The 17,482-nt window shown below is 47.8% G+C and overlaps 1 protein-coding gene across 1 annotated transcript in view; it reads left to right on the top strand.

The window, feature by feature from the left end:
- UPB1 (beta-ureidopropionase 1) overlaps positions 1 to 12,611 on the top strand; it is a 31,894-nt gene extending 19,283 nt beyond the window's left edge. Inside the window, exons 5-10 of the mRNA XM_074321939.2 lie at positions 105 to 266; positions 2,215 to 2,384; positions 6,322 to 6,403; positions 7,419 to 7,461; positions 8,682 to 8,836; positions 10,515 to 12,611. Coding sequence (XP_074178040.1) covers positions 105 to 266; positions 2,215 to 2,384; positions 6,322 to 6,403; positions 7,419 to 7,461; positions 8,682 to 8,836; positions 10,515 to 10,598 — 696 coding nt within the window. The 3' untranslated portion in view covers positions 10,599 to 12,611. The remainder of the gene's footprint in view (positions 1 to 104; positions 267 to 2,214; positions 2,385 to 6,321; positions 6,404 to 7,418; positions 7,462 to 8,681; positions 8,837 to 10,514) is intronic.
- Positions 12,612 to 17,482: the final 4,871 nt, after the last annotated feature.

The following is a 17,482-nucleotide window of genomic DNA, read 5'->3' as shown; positions in this document are numbered from 1 at the left end:
TGAACCGACGCGAGTCATTTAGAAGAACCATTGAATTCTTCAATAAAAAATCTATGGCCGTTGATTTGAAAGTAGGACCCTGCTATAGTTATCACTTTTTTCAGCTGGCGAAGAAGCATGATATGGTGGTGGTCTCCCCCATCCTGGAACGAGACGCAGAGCACGGAGACATTTTGTGGAACACAGCTGTGGTGATTTCCAACTCCGGAGCAGTCCTTGGCAAGACCAGGAAAAATCACATCCCCAGAGTGGGCGATTTCAACGAGGTGAGCTGTCTGTCATGTGACCCACCTGGTTTGCTCATTTTTCTGTGCATAGATCTCACTGAGCCTTTCCGTTAGGGAAGTTCTGTGTTGGGTCATGTCCCACCATGCGACACTGGAACACAGTGTGTCTGCAGTGCCTGGGGGCCCCCCCACATTGCCCCACATCACACAGGCAGATGGGATTCGGGGGGACTCCCGGGAGAGTCCCAAACACCTTTAGCACAGAGGGGTATTTTTTTTTTTAATGTTACCTAATTTGGCTTCCTGAAATTTTTCTTTTAAGTAAGTAGTATATACTCACCGACATGAATCACGCACAAACGTGAAATAATTTCTGCAGCCCCTTTCAGGCTCTGAGCTCCTCGCCTGTCACAGTCTGGTCCTTGTCCATGGCTCATGTGGGAACTGACTCAGCCATGTCCGTGTGTTGGGTAACAGTGGGTGACAGCGGCACATGACAGTGTGCACGTGTGTGTCAGGTGGGGCTTCGTGCTTGTGATCAGGGTATAAATCAGGGTTGCTGTTTTGATTGGTTAATGCCAATTTGTGGGTGGGTAGGATGGAGGGAGACGACATTTGAAGGAGGGAAATGAACTCCACCTAATACCTACGTTATGAACGGTGAACTTGATCAGTAATAAACAGTTGTTCAGGAAATGACGTCCCCAGTCCTTCGTTGCCTTCTCTGATTGTGGGGGTCCCAGCCACTCTCGGGATGGTCATGTGGACTAGAAGGGATCTGCAGAGCTAGCCCAAGGTCCCTGGGGAGAAAGAAGAACCCAGCGTTTCTCAGCAACAGCTGGATGTGGAGACAGGAAGGCGTGCCCTCACCTGTTTACCCTGGGTTAATCTTTAGCTCCCTGTAGATAATGAAGGGCTTGTCTCGATGCACCGGGATCTGCTCTGGTGTCCACCACATGTGCACATCCTGGTTGCTGCCCGACGCGGGCAAATTTTGAAATCAAGGGGAGGAGGTGAAATGCTCCGGGAGGGGATCTGTTTGGGACCCAACCTTCCCTCTACCCATCCCCAGTATCATCCATGAAAATGTCCCAGGCCCAGCACCGCGAGCGGGTAGATGGAGAGGGAGGGATGGCAGGACTGTATCCCACCTGTTTGCCCTGCAGGGACAGCCTTAGCCCGGGGTAGGATGCCCAGGGACTTTGTGGAGAAGAGCGCTCTCAGCGTGTGAGTTCTAGTCTCAGATTGGCATGAGCTGGGCAAGTCACATGCCCACTCACACGCCAGTGTTCTTCCCCTAGCAGGCAAAGGTTGCTCTGAATGAGCTTGTGGTCCCTTCAGTTCTGACATTCTTTATAGGAACATGTGATTGGTGAGGACATTGACCAGCTCAGGTTAACACTGACCTACCCTCAGCCTTCAGTTGTACCATGACTGAAACCTCACCAAAGTTTGTCCTTGGAAACACTGTGGGAAGTTGCTTTGGTTTTGATTTTTGTTTTCGGTTTCCTTTTTTTTTTGACGTGTCACAAAAGAAATTGTGGGTAAATGGTTAAGCCATGGTGATTTCCCCTTGCATTGGTTTGTAGTTATTGTGTCTGGGTTTTTGGGGGGTTTTCACCCCTGTGTTTTTTTCATTTGTTTGTTTTTCGTTTTTGAGTATATTGAAAATTTGAGGGTGGGAGATGAAGGTAAGGGGGATCAAATATATGGTGATGGAAGGAGAACTGACTCTGGGTGATGAACACACAATGGGATTTATAGAGGATGTAATACAGAATTGTACACCTGAAATCTATGTAATTTTACTAACAATTGTCACCCCAATAAATTTAATAAAATAAAATAAAAAGAAAATTTGAAACTTAGAGTCACACCCAAGAGTGTCACTTTGGAATACTGGTGATATTTCACTTTTTCTGCCAAGTCTAAGGGAAGGGAAGTCTTACAGCTCAGAGCCTTCAATATCCAGCCCTTTGTTTTCCAGTCCACGTACTACATGGAGGGAAACCTGGGCCATCCCGTGTTCCAGACGCAGTTTGGGAGGATCGCAGTGAACATTTGCTACGGGCGGCACCACCCCCTCAACTGGCTCATGTACAGCATCAACGGGGCCGAGATCATCTTCAACCCCTCGGCCACCATCGGAGCGCTCAGGTCCCTCAGTAGGCGGATGTGGGCGGGTTCTGGGACATGGCTTTCGGAACAGTCAGGCGCGACCAGCAGCGCGTCTGACAACTCTGAGCCCTGGGACTGTGTGTTGTATATTTAACCAACTTTCCCGTGAAAAAAAGTACCTAAAATATCAATTACAATTTCCCCTCATGAGCTTTCCTGCTGTGAAATACTATCCTTTGCTATGATTCTAAACCCTGAAATGGTAATAACCCTCCCTACTCACCCTCATAATTGTCAGGATTCAAAAAGGCTCCTCTTCTAAAGTGCCCAGAGTAGCTGGTGACTGGCCAGCATTAGCTCCTCTCCCCATCACAGCTGCTGAGCTCCTGAAGGGATGGGGGACTGTGGATTTCTAGACCTCATGTCTGCAGCATCCAGTGCGTGGAGGGTCGATCCTGGACAAGGAGCAAATGAGGGAGAAAGAGCTGAGAGGGTCCTTAACAAACCAGTCAAGTGGCTCTGAAACTTGTTTTTAACCAGCAAAGTGTTTTCTTCTTAAAACACCTAACACGTGTTCAAGTGTCACCCTGTCCCGAAACAGATTAAATTATTCTGATCAAGTCAGTGGGGCTGGCCCTGACAGCCCTGGAGAGTCTAGGCAAGACCCCTGGGGCCCCTCATTTAATAATGACACCCGAGCTAAGATGACCCAGGATGACTGCACTTCTGCTGCTTCTCTTTCCCCAATGGCTGAGCATTTGGGTGGTTTCTAGTTTTGCATCATTAACAAGTACCAGAGCTCTAGGAATTTGGGTGCAAATATCTTTCACCCAACTTACTTCCTCCAAAGCAGGATGCCTGGATTGGGAGGTGCTGGCTTGTACTCTCTGTTGTCCTGGTTGGCATTTCCCCCACAGGGTGGGGGCTGGAGGGGCATCCCTGGTCCTTTGTGGGGGGCAGCCCTGGTGGTCAGCTTCGAGTTCCCTGGCGGCCACCACTGTCACGCTTGTCCTCATTCTTGACGAAATTTCAGTCTAATTTCTTCTGAATATCAGAATGTGAAATTTACTTTACCTTTTCTTTTAAGCATCGTGCCCCCTTCTCATGAGTAACATCCCCTCAAGTGTTCTGATTTGCACAGCAGGTCCCAAGTCCACTGTCAGGTCTGTATACCTGAAGGTCCTTTCTGTGTCCACGAGGGGTGCTGTTGGTTAGAAAGGGAAATCACACCTTGGCTCTCCCCTCAGAGAATTTCCCCGGGGCCTCATAGCAACTCGGTCACTGTGACAGCACCCATTGGCCGTCATGAGGTAGGGTGGATACGGGTCCTCCAGCCACAGGGCCGGGGCAGAACGCTGGGGCATTCCCTAGAGCAGCCCCCTTCTTCCAGCCATGTGTAAGGCATTTAGCAAGCTCCATCTCCCCACAGGGCCCTAAAGGAACCTGAAGCTGACACCCTTGGCATCTGGGCTGGCGCTTGGGCCAGGACAGGCAAAGCTGTGGCCTCAGACTCAGATGGCTGCCTCCCTGACCCTGCTCCCTTTTATTAGCCCCAATTAAGCAAGCAGAAGCACCCGGCATAATATGCACACAACTGCTTATGTTCTCAGCAGCTTATTTGGCTTATTAACAATTATTGATTTTCCTTCCTCAGCCAACAGTCATCCAACTAATGCCTTTCAAGGGTGTGGTGAGGCTGATAGTTAAAACACTAACAGGTCTTTTGGAAAGCAGTGTGTTTCATGAGCTACTAAAATGGTCACACACTTTGACCAGATAACTATACTCCTAGAGCTTTACTTGAGGAAGTATCTAAAGGAGGCGAAGAAAGGTTGTATGCGTGAAGATGGTTCTGGCAGCCCTGTCTATCATAAGAAAAAGCTGGAAGGGAGAGAAATGTCAGGGTTAGGTAAGTGTCAGCCCATTTCTTCCATGGATTCTTATCATACAGCCACTGAAAAGAGTCCTTATGAAGATAATGCAGCATCGTGACAAAAAACCCGTGAGCAAAAATGATGTATACAGGCCGTGACCAGAGCTCTGTAAACTTTTTCTTTTGCCAAAGTTGGTCATGGAGTATGGAAAAATTACAACAGATCATTTATTAAGATGGTGGGATTCTGGGTGATTTTCTTAAAATGATAATTATTTGTGGAACTGATAACAAGCATTTTTAAGCACAATACTGGGCAAATCCCCACCAGCGGCATGCAAGCATCGGCTCCCAGCTTCCGGAACCATCCATCCCCATCTCTTGCATCTCCCCCCACCACTACTGGCTGTGGTTTGGCAGGGTGCCCTCACTCATTTTGGGGTCTCACAGTCCTAAGCACACAGTAGAGTTGACGTGCTTTTTGATGAACAGTCTTCCTGCACTCCCATGCAGCCTGTCTAGTTGGAGATTTTGGCCACATATGTGCCTTAATCAGAAAGCTGCTGTCCCATCCCCTCAATGCATTTCGTCTTTCCACTCTGATCATTTTCAGGGGCTCAAGTAGCTGCACTGGGAATATGGTAGATGACCCCATACCCCCATCGTGCTCTCCATGCTTCCCGCACGTACTGGGTTCTCATGAACCTCCGGCTTCTTTTCCCTCGCTTGTTTTGAGAGCCTACGTTTTATTGCCAGCTGTGGGTTTGAGTCCTACGCAGCGCACCCTCCCTGGAGAATTGCAAGGAAGACGTTTTATGGCACTCTCCCTGCAACTGTCTATTTAATTCTTGTAAATGTCATTTACGGGTGTGTTTCTGTAAAAATCCTTTCTTAAAAGTTTTGTCAGCTTGGCTTAGCAGCTGGGGGAAAAAGGCAGCAAAATGAGGCCCCTCAATCAAGCCTGTGATTTTTTTTTTTTTTCCAGACTCGTGAATCCTCCTGAGAATTAGACTTGTGACAAGCATCCACCCCCTCCACCTACACCCTGGTTTAAACCAGGTGCATGCTGACAGGAAGGAAGATTTCAGGGCATTTCGTTCCCAGTCACTCAGTGTTTCTAAGTGGGCATTATGCCTGTCGATCCAGAATCTTAATGATGTTGTTCCTCAGACAAGAGATAATTAGTGACCAGAAGGGCCTCTGAATTCCACGGCACATTTTAGTTGGTAGGCTGGAGAAATACAGTCTCTGGTTGGGGCCAGGTCTCCCACTACATCCTCCCCTGTGCGGGTGCTGGACTGAGGAAAGCCCACAGCTCAGCTGTATCTGGGGGCTGCCTCCTTCCTGGGCCACTAAGAGAACCAGAGCCCCTGCTTAGAGACTCGGGGTTCAGAAGAAGAAACCGGGAAGGCACTGGGAAATGGGGACCAGCTCAAGAGAGGCTCTTGCTACAGAATCTGTCTTCCCCCCCCCCCATACACATATATACCATTACCTACATTTCTTCAGGTTTACTCTGTTCACTTAGCCTGAAATCTCCCCCTACGGAGACTGCTTTGCAACACTACACATCAGGGTAGGGTTGGGACAGGCAATTAGAGCCTTCACAGGGCCATGCACAAGCCTCCAGGCCCCCAACTCCCTCCTGATGTTTTCCAGGTAAGGCTCTGCCCGGCCTGGAAGGCAGGTTCTTCAGCGACCCAGGAGGAGGGAAGGCACGAGAAGTAGCAGTGATGGAGCTCCTACCATGCAGGCCCCTCTAGAAGCTTCACCTTCCTGGTCATAATCTCCTGTAATCAGTCTAATCTCCCTTTGAGGGAGTTTCAGAAAAGGAAACTGAGGCTCAGGGCAAAGATTTGAGCCAGGGCTCCTCCTGCCTGCAGCAGGCCCTTTCCAAAGGCTCCTTGGGCTTGAGCATGGGACAAGTTGAGAACAGGCTGGCCTGCTTGCAGGAGAAAGGACACCCACAGGCACAACGAGTCTCCTTGGCCATCCCCACAAAAGGCCTGGAAGGCTGGCAGCCCAGCTGCCGCTTGGGGCCAAGCACCCATAGAGTCTGGCTGGGAAGTCGGTAACCTGCTTCCTCTCGTTCTTCTCTCACAGTGAGTCCCTGTGGCCAATCGAGGCCAGGAATGCAGCCATTGCCAATCACTGCTTCACCTGTGCCATCAATCGCGTGGGTGAGGTAAGTTCCTGAAGTCGGGCCAGGCTCCTCGGCTAGGTCAACCAGGTGTACTGAGGAGGGAACAGAGTGATAAGCTGCTGTGAAACCTGCCTGCCAGAGGGGTCCCTCCCAGCCTCTTCAGTCCAGTGAAGGCCACAGGCAAAGGAGCTACTGTCTGCTTGCCCTGGGAGGGGGTACCTGTCACACCTCTCCCTGTTCCTTCTCTTCGAGCATGCCACAAATCCTAGGGCCCCCGAAGGGAGGAAACTGGCTCTGTCTGTTACTTTTAAAGATATCACTATGTCCCTCCTCTATTTTTGTCTGTTTTTGTTTTTAGCTGAAACTGTTTTGAAAGGCTCTCAGCCTATCACCGCCAAGTATCTGGTTTCGTATTTTTCTCCATTGGCCCTGTGCACTAAACAATTCTGACTACCAAACACAATGCATTCGATATGTAATAATCATCCCCATTCTGATCAGATATCAAACTCTAATCAGAGCATCTGATCAGTCTGACCTAACCAAGGTGTCTACACTAAATTGGTCTAATTTCTGGCAACATAAAGAAACTTGGTATTTTAATTAGCTGTGTAACCCCATCACAGCTTGATGTGCCGTTTCCATTAGGCTTTGGGGGAAAATATGGAAAACAGTGTGTGGACATCCCCTTCCTGCCTTCACAGACTCCAAGCTGGGGCTTTGTTACTCAACAGGCAAACCCCAGCCACAGTCACAGCCCTGCAAACCTCTCTGCAATGCCTTTCTTGTCTCCCAGCAGATTGTGATCTCCCTAAAGGCAAAATCCAGATCTTTACCTTGCTTGTCAAATGCCCCGCTGGCTGCCTGGCCTGCATTTTTCACCCAGTGCTGGGGACTCAGTAGGGACGTTTAATAAGTACTTGTTGATTGCCCAGTGAGGACAGGCCATTCCATCTCAGTTTAACTGTTTCTTACCTAACTCTGCCTCAGCCTGACTTCTGATGAACGCAGAGGCAGTGCCACCTATGGGTGTATCTCACCTGGTTTTATTTCACAGGAATACTTTCCAAATGAGTTTACCTCTGGAGATGGGAAGAAAGGTATGTTCCATGAATTTTCTTGGTGGGCCTCACTGTCCCCTTCTCCATCTGCCTCCGGGCAGCGTCTGCCCCACAGACCTTGTCGCACACCTGGCATGGTGGAGGGTGGGTTCCTCTTGACTCTTCCCCACTCGTGGGAGCCTGACTTTGCCCAGGACATGGATCTGCAGTCCTGGCCTTGTGACCACCTCGTTCCGCAAATAGGTATCAAAGGGGATTGGGTTGGACTCCATCCCTCCCTCAGCACTGGTGTGAAGATGGATGGAGAAAATGTGGGGGAGCCCTTTGTGCGCTCCCTGAAGAAGGGGGTGCTTCCTCCACCCTACAGACCTCACTTCCTCCATCCTTTTCCTTCTCCGTCACCCCCCTCAGCTGTACAAATGCCCCAGAACACCGGCATTGATGGCTTTGGGATCCTAAAAGCCACAGATTATTTTGATCTGAGGATAGGTACCCCCTCACCTCTGTTAGGAAGCCCTCCTGGTCCCACCTCTCTGGCAAGGAATGCGGGAGGGAGGGGCTGCCTCCCTCACCCAGACAGGGTCTGAACTAGCTCAGGGTGTCCCTTGGGTCTGTTTCCCAGAAAAGCACATCCTGAAAGGGTCCCAGATACCCCCCCACACTCACATATACACACACTTTAGGCCCAGGACTTCTAGAATCTCTAATCCCAGTTAGCTCCCTACACAGAGGTGGGGGAGAGGCAGGGAAATGAGGTCCACTGGTTGCCTGCTATGTCTGAGCCTCTGCTGGGCCCTGCCCTGTGCCAACCTGCTCCTTACATGCCTGTGGGGCGGCCACTTTACTGGTGAGGGAGCCAAGCTGTAGAGTGAGGGTACAGGTGACACAGCTGGCAAACAAGTGAGGGCATAGGCTCCAGCTCAGCGTGTGGGGCCACCACAGGAAGTGGGTCACACAGGAAGCCCTGCAGAGCCATATGGCTCCCTTGGGCTGTGGGTACAGAAGCTAGGACCTCTACAAGGGTGACCTTTAGAAATGTTCCCAGAGGCAGAGGGGAGGGTGTGAGGGTGACTTTTACAGCGATTGTCTGGGCCATCAGGCCTGAGGAGGGAAGTGTGTCCTTGGGGCTGCAGCATTTGGCAGACGCTGGGCGCAGGGTGTGAACCCTTTGCCCTGGGTGTCCCGCCATGTGCCTGCCTCTCCGCAGAGCCCACCATGTGCCTACAAAGCTCATGGTGTTTCCCTTTGTTCTTTCAAAGCTCACCAGAACTTTGGCTACTTTTATGGCTCGAGCTACGTGGCAGCCCCTGACAGTAGCCGCACACCTGGGCTCTCCCGAAACCGGGACGGGCTGCTGGTTGCCGAGCTCAACCTCAACCTCTGCCGGCAGATGAATGACACCTGGAACTTCAAGGTGAGCTCCTGAGCCCCCTGCTGTTTGTTGCCCTGCTCCTCTGCTGGGGCCCCCACCCTGCTCTCAGGGCTGGGAACCCCGGCTGGTGGGTTTGCCCTCCTGGACCGTCCAGGTGAGACTCCGAGCTGAGCAGAGCGCTGGGTCTCTGCCTCCTTGCAGGCTCCAGCCAGTGGTGGTGCCCACGGGTGGAACCATTGGGTGAAATGATGCCCGGGCAGCAGGCCTCAATAAATTCTCCTCTCATCTGATTTAGATTCTGGGCGCCTTCAAACAAATTAATCTCAATTTCATTTGTCTGGAGAATAGAGTGGATTGGCTTCTCTAATCCTTTTTTCCTTTCCAGGCATTTGCACTTATCACAAGATTAATGTGTGTGTCTGGCTCTGCCTGTGGCCGGGCCCCACGGTCTAGGTCTGGACAATAGAGGGAAATGGGTCACGCAGAGAAATGGAACCTAGGCCTGGCTCTGCCACCTCCTTGTTCGGTCACCTTAAGCAAGGCTTTTCTGCACCTGGGCCTTAGTGCTCCCGTTTGTAAAACGAGAGGCTCAACTCAAATGTTCCAAGCAGCTTTTGAGACCTAACACCTGTGACACCAGGAATCATGAGAGGGGTGTAGGTGCCTGCCCTCCTAGAATGGGGCAGTGGCAGCCATGGCCTTGGACGCCATAGAATATAGCATTTCATCATGGACGCAAACGGAGTTTGTTGTATTAGTGTCGGGCAGTATTTCCACCAACTCAGCACCCACTTATAAGCAAATCATACATACAAATGAACGTCACATTACCACAACTGAATGACTTTGCCCAGCATGTCTGGAAGGAGCCAGGACTTCAGATCCAGCCAGACAAGGGCTCTAGGCCCGGCTCCCCATGTAATTGAGCGTGGGTCCTTGGGCACTTTCCCTGGATCTCACATCCTCATCAGACAAACAAGGCATTGCCCACAGGAAAGTCTGGCCTTTCTCTCCTCTTCTGGGAAGTTCAGATTAATGCAGGAATCCATGCAAATTACAAGTTGGAATAACTTGTTCTAATAAATAGAATGTTTTCTCATTAGTAACTTGTTGAAAACAGAAGACTTCCCAAGCTGTGGTGATGGGCATGAGCTCCTGTGAAGGCTTTGGGAAGGAGGGAGCGAGGGAATACTGGGGTGTAAGCACCCTGGGTGGGCTTTCCAGTACTTCCCCCCACCCTCTCCCAGCCTCTGTGTCCACCATGAAGTGCCATGTGGAGTCGTAGGGCCTCCAGAACCAGAGCCAGGAGACCACGGTGCAAATCGCTACCACTCCACTCCTGGCTAGTGACCTGGAGCTGGTCACTGCCCTCGGGGCTGTCGGCTGTTCTTCAGGGTTCTGCTGGAGCCCAGGACAGCCCTCAGTCCTGCCTCAGGGCAGGCCACACCTTCCGGATGAACAAATCACAGAAGGCTCCAGCAGGAGGGGCCGGGTTGTGTGAGTCATCTCAGCATCCCCGATCTTCACCACAGCCCTGGAATCAGCGCCAAGAAGTCCGGAGGGGTTGTTCCTCAGTATTACCATCTGAAATCGGCCTGTGGACCAGCCTCCCTGACTCATTTCTGTCCTGTGGCTGCCCCCTAGTGGCAAAGGATGGCGGCGAGTAAAGGAGGGGCGTTTAGAAACGGGAATCTCTCAAGTGCACCTGTTTTGCTTGCAGATGACAGGCAGATACGAGATGTACGCACGGGAGCTCGCCGAAGCTGTCACGCCGGACTACAGCCCCAATATTGTGAAGGAGTAGCTGGCCTTCAGCTCCTGCCCGCCACGGAAGGCACCTCTGCCCCCAGCACATCAGCAGGTGTGACAGGCTTTACACGACCACGTTCTCCTTGATGATTCCCTGATAACATTGCTGCCCAGATTGGTTTCTAAATGTCAAGACGTCAAGATGGTGAGGGTGGGATGACGAGTGACTGCATAATAGGTACGAGGGTTCCTTCTGGGGAGATGAAAATGTTTTGGGACCAGATAGAGGTCATGGGTACACACGTGGTGAATGTATTAAATGCCACTGAATTGTATACTTTAAAATGGTTCATTTTAGGTTATGTGAATTTTACCTCCATTTTTAAGAATCGCAGGCACTGATTATGCAGGTTAAAGTTAAACTGTCAGCAGCTTGAGGGTAAGCGTGGAAGAGTGTGCACTAGTGGGAAAGGGTAACTGGATGGCTACGGCGGGGTGGGGGGCAGTCACAGACGTGTCAGCTGGGCTAGGCTGCAGTCTCAGTTATCCCGTCAGACACTAATCTGGGTGTTGCCGTGAAGGTATTTTGTCGGTGTGATTAAAGTCCATAGCCAGTTAACTAAGCAAGTGAGATTATCCTAGATAAACCCCCTCCCCCGCGTCCCCACAGGCCTGATTCAGTGACTCAAAGGGCCCTGTGAGCAGAGCTGACTCTTTAGCAACAACGAGGAAATTCTGCTTGGTGCACAGCAGCCTCGGTCCGTGCTGACAGGTCCAGTTTGCCTTTCTGGCAGCCTGCCCTGCAGAGTTCAGATTTATCTCTCTAGCCCCCGTAATCATAAATCAATTCCTGGCAATAAATCTCGTAATATATATCCTACCTTCTGCTTCTCTGATTAGCCCCTGAATGATACAGATTCTGCTAGCAGAAGTGGTTCGGGAGGAACAGAATCTTGAGGATGAGCTTTCTGCATTGGTTTTAGGTTTTCTGGAATTCTTCTCTAATTTGATTGGATTTAAAGGCACTAATGACTATTTCCAGTAGTAAAGAGGGCAGCAGTCGTCCATGGCATGATGTGGTATTAGAGATGTACATATAGGATAGGCCATCAGCCTGTGCCCGAGAGTCCCAGCCTGGCCTTCCTTCCTGGTGGCCTACCCTATCTGTGGATTTGGGGCTTTATCCCCTTCTGATTCTGCTTCTCTGGTTGAGCCCTGACTGCCTGACTGACATAGCAGGTGACTCACCTCGCTGCACCTTGGTTTTCACATCTGTAAAGTGGGACCATATCCCCTTTCCTGCTTTATGTCCCAGGAGAGTAGTGAGACAGACTAGATGGGTCAGGGAATCTCGTGGCAATTGTCAGTGAGGTGCCTGTGGGGGCTCTGTCCCCTGCACCACACAGCAGAAATCCAATCTGTGAAGGCTCAAAGCTCTACAGCTGAGCCCAGCCGAGTGTTCTCTCGGAGGTCAGAGGTTGGGGGGTGGGGGGGGCGGGGAGGGGAAGAGGCGGGGTCCTCGGTTCCACCTTTACTGTTCCTAGTCAGAGAAGGCAGTGTCATGTGTCATGTCTTCCCTGTCCCAGCAGCTGGATTGCATGAACAACCCCATGTCAGGGCTGGGTGCCCCTAGACAGCCACCTGGGGTGAGAAAGCTGATGGAGCTGCCTGGCCATAGCTCTGCGTTAACTCCCTTAACCTCTCTGAGCTTCAGGTTTTCACCTCATCTAACGGCCCTCTTTGCACCTTCTTTTTCTCAGATTCCAGCCCTGCAGACAGCGTGAGCTTTTCTGTGTGGCCTTCAGTCTCTAAAACCTTTGTGCCTGTGGTTTCTAAGATGAGCATGTAGTCAGCCTAAAATAGAGGCCAGTTTAGGAGACAAGTTGGTGCATTTATGAAATAGGAACTAATGCACCAGAAGCTATTTGATTATCCACACCTCTCACTGCCTGGAAATAAAACGGCCAGGCCCATCTTAGAGTAGATAGGCCCTGCAGAGAGGGAGTCATTTGAAGGTTTAACTCTTGCCTAGACTTTATAGATGCTCAGTAAACATTTATTGAATGAACCTGGGGTGGAAGTTTTTGTTTCTGTGTGATCATTGCTGATGCCACAGGAGAGAAGTGATGGTTCATTGTATGGGGCCTGTGGCCCATGGTCCCGGTGCTCTTGGGTGAAGCCTCTGACCCCTCTGAGCCTCAGTTTTCTCACATCTAAGATGAGATGTGGCTGGGTTTGTAGCTTTCCAGGGGTTCGTTCTCTAGTTCTGCAGGCAGCATTCCTGCCAACCCATGACTTATTGCTAAAATCGGGGGTCGGGGAGGAATGTGGCCAAACTACAATGTGCCCAACAGGAAAAAAGGGCAAAGGCGTTCTCCAGGATACACCATAAGAATATGTTAGGCCACAAAACAAGTCTTAATAAATTTGAAAAGATTGAAATCATACAAAGTATCTTTTTTAATCACAATTGGAATGAAACTAGAAATCAGTAGCAGAAGGAAAAACCCACAGCTAATAGCATACATACCCCATGGTCAAAGACGCAAGCGCACTTTTTCTACTTCTATTCAACGTGGTACTAGACGTTCTAACCAGAGCAATTAGGCAATAAAAATAAAAAGTACCCAAATTTAAAAGGAAGAAGTAAAATTATGTTTGTGAATGACATAATCTTACATGTAGAAAACCCTAAAGATTCCGTACACGAAAATTATTAGAACCAATGAATTCTGCAAAGCAGCAAGATAAAAAGTCAACACACAAAAATCAGTTGCATTTCTATAAATAATCCAAAAAGGAAAGTAAGAAAAGAATTCCACGTAAAATAGCATCAAAAAGAATAAAATAAGTTTGGAATTAGCCCAGGAGGTAAAAGAAAGGTCTTTGTAGAATGCAAACGATAAAACATTGCTGAAAGAAATTAAAGTAAGATATAAATAAATGGAAAGAAACCTGTGTTTATGGATTGGAAGACTTACTATTGTTAAGATGTTAATACTATCCTAAGCAACTTACAGATTCAGTGCAATCCCTATCAAAATCCCAATGACGTTTTTTGCAGAGATGGAAAAATCCACTCTAAAACTCATATGGAATCTCAAGGGACCCTGAAGAGCCAAGACAATCTTGAAAAAACAGAAGTTGGGGGACTCATACTTCCTGATTTCAAAACTTAATACAAAGCTATGGTAATAAAAACAGTATGGTACTTGCATAAAGACAGACACATATACCAATGGAATGGAATAGAGAGCCCAGGAATAAGCCCTCACGTGTATTGTCAAATGGTTTTCAACAGAGGTGTCAAGACCATCCAATAGGGGAAAGGACAAACTTTACAACAATGGTCACATTGGGAATACTGAATATCCACGTGCAAAAGAATGAAGTTGGACCCTTCCTTACCTTATATCATACTACTATTAGCTCAAAATAGATCAAAGACCTTATTGTAAGCGCCAAAAATATAAAATTCTTAGAAGAAAACATATGAGAAAATCTTCGTGACGCTGGATTTGGCAGTGATTTCTTGGCTAGAACACCACAAGCACCAGCAACAAAAGAAAAACTAGATAAGTTGGACTTCAACAAAATTAAAAACTTTTGTGCATCGAAGGAGACTATCAACAAAGTAAAAAAACAACCCACAGAGTGGAAGAAAATACAGAGGGTGCCAAAAAAACGTATACACATTTTAAGAAAGGAAAAAACTGTATTAAAATTGTAATAATATATACCTATAACAAAAGATGAATACAATTCGTGTATACACATTTTTGGGTGCCCCTGGTATTTGCAAATCATATATCTGATAAAGGGTTAATAGCCAGAATAAATAGAAAACTCCTAAAACCCAATGACAAAAAAACAACCCATTAAAAAATTGGCAAAGGACTTGAATAGCTGTTTCTCAAAAATACATATATAAATGACCAATAGCACATGAAAAAATGCTTAATGTTGCTAATCATTAGAGAAGTGCAAATCAAAACTACGATGAGATACTGGTTCATACTCATTGGATGGCTATTAAAAAACAACTAACAAGTATTGATGATGTGGAACAGTTGGAACCTTGTGCATTGCTGGCAGGAATGTAAAATGGTGCAGGTGCTATGGAAATAGTTTGGCAGTTCCTCCAAAAATTAAACAAAAATTACTACATGATGCAACAATTCCACTTAGGTATATGGCCAAAAGAATTGAAAGCAGGGATACCACAAATAAATGCAATAAACAAAATGCAGTCTATAACCACAATAATGCAATATTATTTAGGCTTAAGAGGGAGTGAAATTCTGACACACACTACAACATAATGTCCTTGAGGACATTACGCTAAGGGAAATAAGCCAGTCACAAAAGGACAAACACTGTATGTATGATTCCATTTATATGAGGTACCTAGAGCAGACACATTCATAGAGACAGGAATTAGAACAGTGGTAACCAGGGGCTGGGGGATGAGTTGATAGGGAATTATTGTTTAATGGGGACAGAGTTTCAGTTTGGGAAGATGAGAAAGTTCTGGAGACGGATGATGGTGATGGTCACACAATATGAATCTGCTTATCCCTAAACCCAAACAATTTCTATAACTATTTAATGCCACTGATAAATGTATGTACATCTTAAAATGTACTCTTAAAATGTAAACTGTATGTACTCTTAAAAATGATTAACCTGGGGGCGGCCGGATGGCTCAGCTGGTTAGAGTGCAAGCTCTCAACAACAGGGTTGCCGGTTCGATTCCCACATGGGTCAGTGAGCTGCGCCCTCCACAACTAGATTGAAGACAACAAGCTGCCACTGAGCTGCCGGAGGGGCGGCCAGATGGCTCAGTTGGTTAGAGCCCGAGCTCTCAACAACAAGGTTGTCAGTTCACTTCCCACGTGGGATGGTGGGCTGTGCCCCCTGCAACTAAAGATTAAAACCGGCAACTGGACTTGGATCTGAGCTGCACCCTCCACGACTAGACTGAAGGACACCAACTTGGAGCTGATGGGCCCTGGAGAAACACACTGTTCTCCAATAAAAAAATTTTTTTAAAAAAGGAACAGAATAAAATACATTTAAAAAAAATGGTTAACATGGTAAATTTTAGGGTATACATATTTTACCAAATTGTGTTAAAAGGTATGGGGGCCAAGGCACTGGGTGTTCTCTTTTTCTCACCCCACTGGAAATCAGCCGTGAAGTCACTTGAGTCAGAGGCAGAGAGTCCTGCCTTTGAAGAACTGATTTTGCTCCCCCTGCAGAGAGGTATATGTGGGGGTGGTGAGTTCCTTTCTTCAGCCCCTCTCCCTACAGGAGCTGGTGCCACAGCTGCACTCCCAGACCTCAGCAGTGAAGAGGGGGCTGGTCCAGACCAGTCACCCCACCTGAACTTACCCTCACATACCATGGAGCTCTTTCCCCCCCATCCCCTGTCCCTCCCGTCCCCCCTCCCTTTCCCCTTAGAGCCTGCCACTCTCCAACTTTTTGCCCTGGGCCATTCCAGCTAAGTGCTGGATCCTACCCTCTTGGAAAGCCTGCTGCTTGCTGGCCTTCCTGGTCACACATCTCCGTCCATGATGAATCATAGGCCTCGGAATGCAGATGTCTGTGAGGTGCAGGCTGAAGGCTGGGCCTCTGCTCTTTCTTTTCCGTGTTTCTTCTTTCTCCAGCTCTGTGCACATCAGGCCCTCAGGGAAAGTGTGTTGAGCAAAAGAAGGCATGCTGGCTTGTCTAGGGTTGTGGGCAGAGAAAATGCTGGGGACTGTGGCAGTCAAAAGAGAAATCAGCTTCTTTTCCCTGATTGTAGTGAGCAAATATTTTATAGAAAATAAGGGAAAATATGGAGAAGGAAAAAAAAAATCATCTCTAGTCCTCCAAACCAGAGGTATACCAAAGCTAACGTTTGGCATATTTCTTTTCAGTCTTTTATATGCCTATTTTAACATCATTGGGGTCACAGTATCTGTATGATTTAGTGCCATTCCCCTCTGTTTCCCAATATAATGTGAGCATTTTTCTTCACCATAAAAAAACTGTTTTTAAACTCTTTTTACCCACTGCATAATGCTTGACATGTAGATGGACCCTTATTTATTTATTCCCCTACAGTAGACATTAAGTTATTCATTCATTCATTTATTCATTCCTCCATTCATTGTTATTCCAAATGATGCTGGGATAAACATTTTAATAGCTAAATTGTCTTTTTTTGTTGTTTTCTTTAGAAGAGGTTTTTTTTGTGTGTGTTTTTTTGTTTGTTTGTTTGTTTTTTATTGGGGAATATTGGGAAGCAGTGTTTTTTTCCAGGACCCATCAGCTCCATGTCAAGTGATTGTTTTCAATCTAGTTGTGGAGGGCGCAGTTCACTGGCCCATGTGGGATCGAACCGGTGACCTTGGTGTTATGACCACTGCGCTCTAACCACCTGAGCCAATCAGACGTCCCTAGAATAGGTTTTAATAAATAGAATTCACTGTGTTAAAAAGCATGAACATCTTGTCAAGAACTGGGGAGAGTCTGAGATCCTACCCTATTTGCAAGCTGACAAGTTAGTCAAGCTCAGTTTCACGGATGCTGACAGAAGACATGATATTCTCGGATCAGAGACAAAGGACAGTTTGTTACAGCAATAGCAGCAGCCAGAGTACTAGCATTTTTTTGCAGCAATTCCCAAGCCCCAATTCCCACAGGCCAAAGTGACTCCTGTATACTCAGGGGATTGTGTTAAGTAGAGGAAGAGAAAAATGAGATAAAGAGCTTAGAGAATTAGAATCTCTTATACTGGACAGTTAGTAGTGCTGCCCTTTGCTCTAAAGGTAGATACTATCTCTCTGCACCAAGGTTGCAAGAAGACCTGCATTTTTCTTCAGAGGAAGCCCTGTCTCTGTCTTCCAAGGCTGTTGGCTCTACAAATATCTTGAAAAGATTGTCCAGAACAAA

Source organism: Rhinolophus sinicus, chromosome 9, assembly GCF_057876585.1.
Source record: "Rhinolophus sinicus isolate RSI-liver-muscle chromosome 9, RSI-T2T, whole genome shotgun sequence".
Lineage (NCBI taxonomy): Eukaryota > Metazoa > Chordata > Mammalia > Chiroptera > Rhinolophidae > Rhinolophus > Rhinolophus sinicus.
The sequence above is the reverse complement of the archived record's forward strand: the minus strand, read 5'-3'. Positions and strand labels throughout refer to the sequence as shown.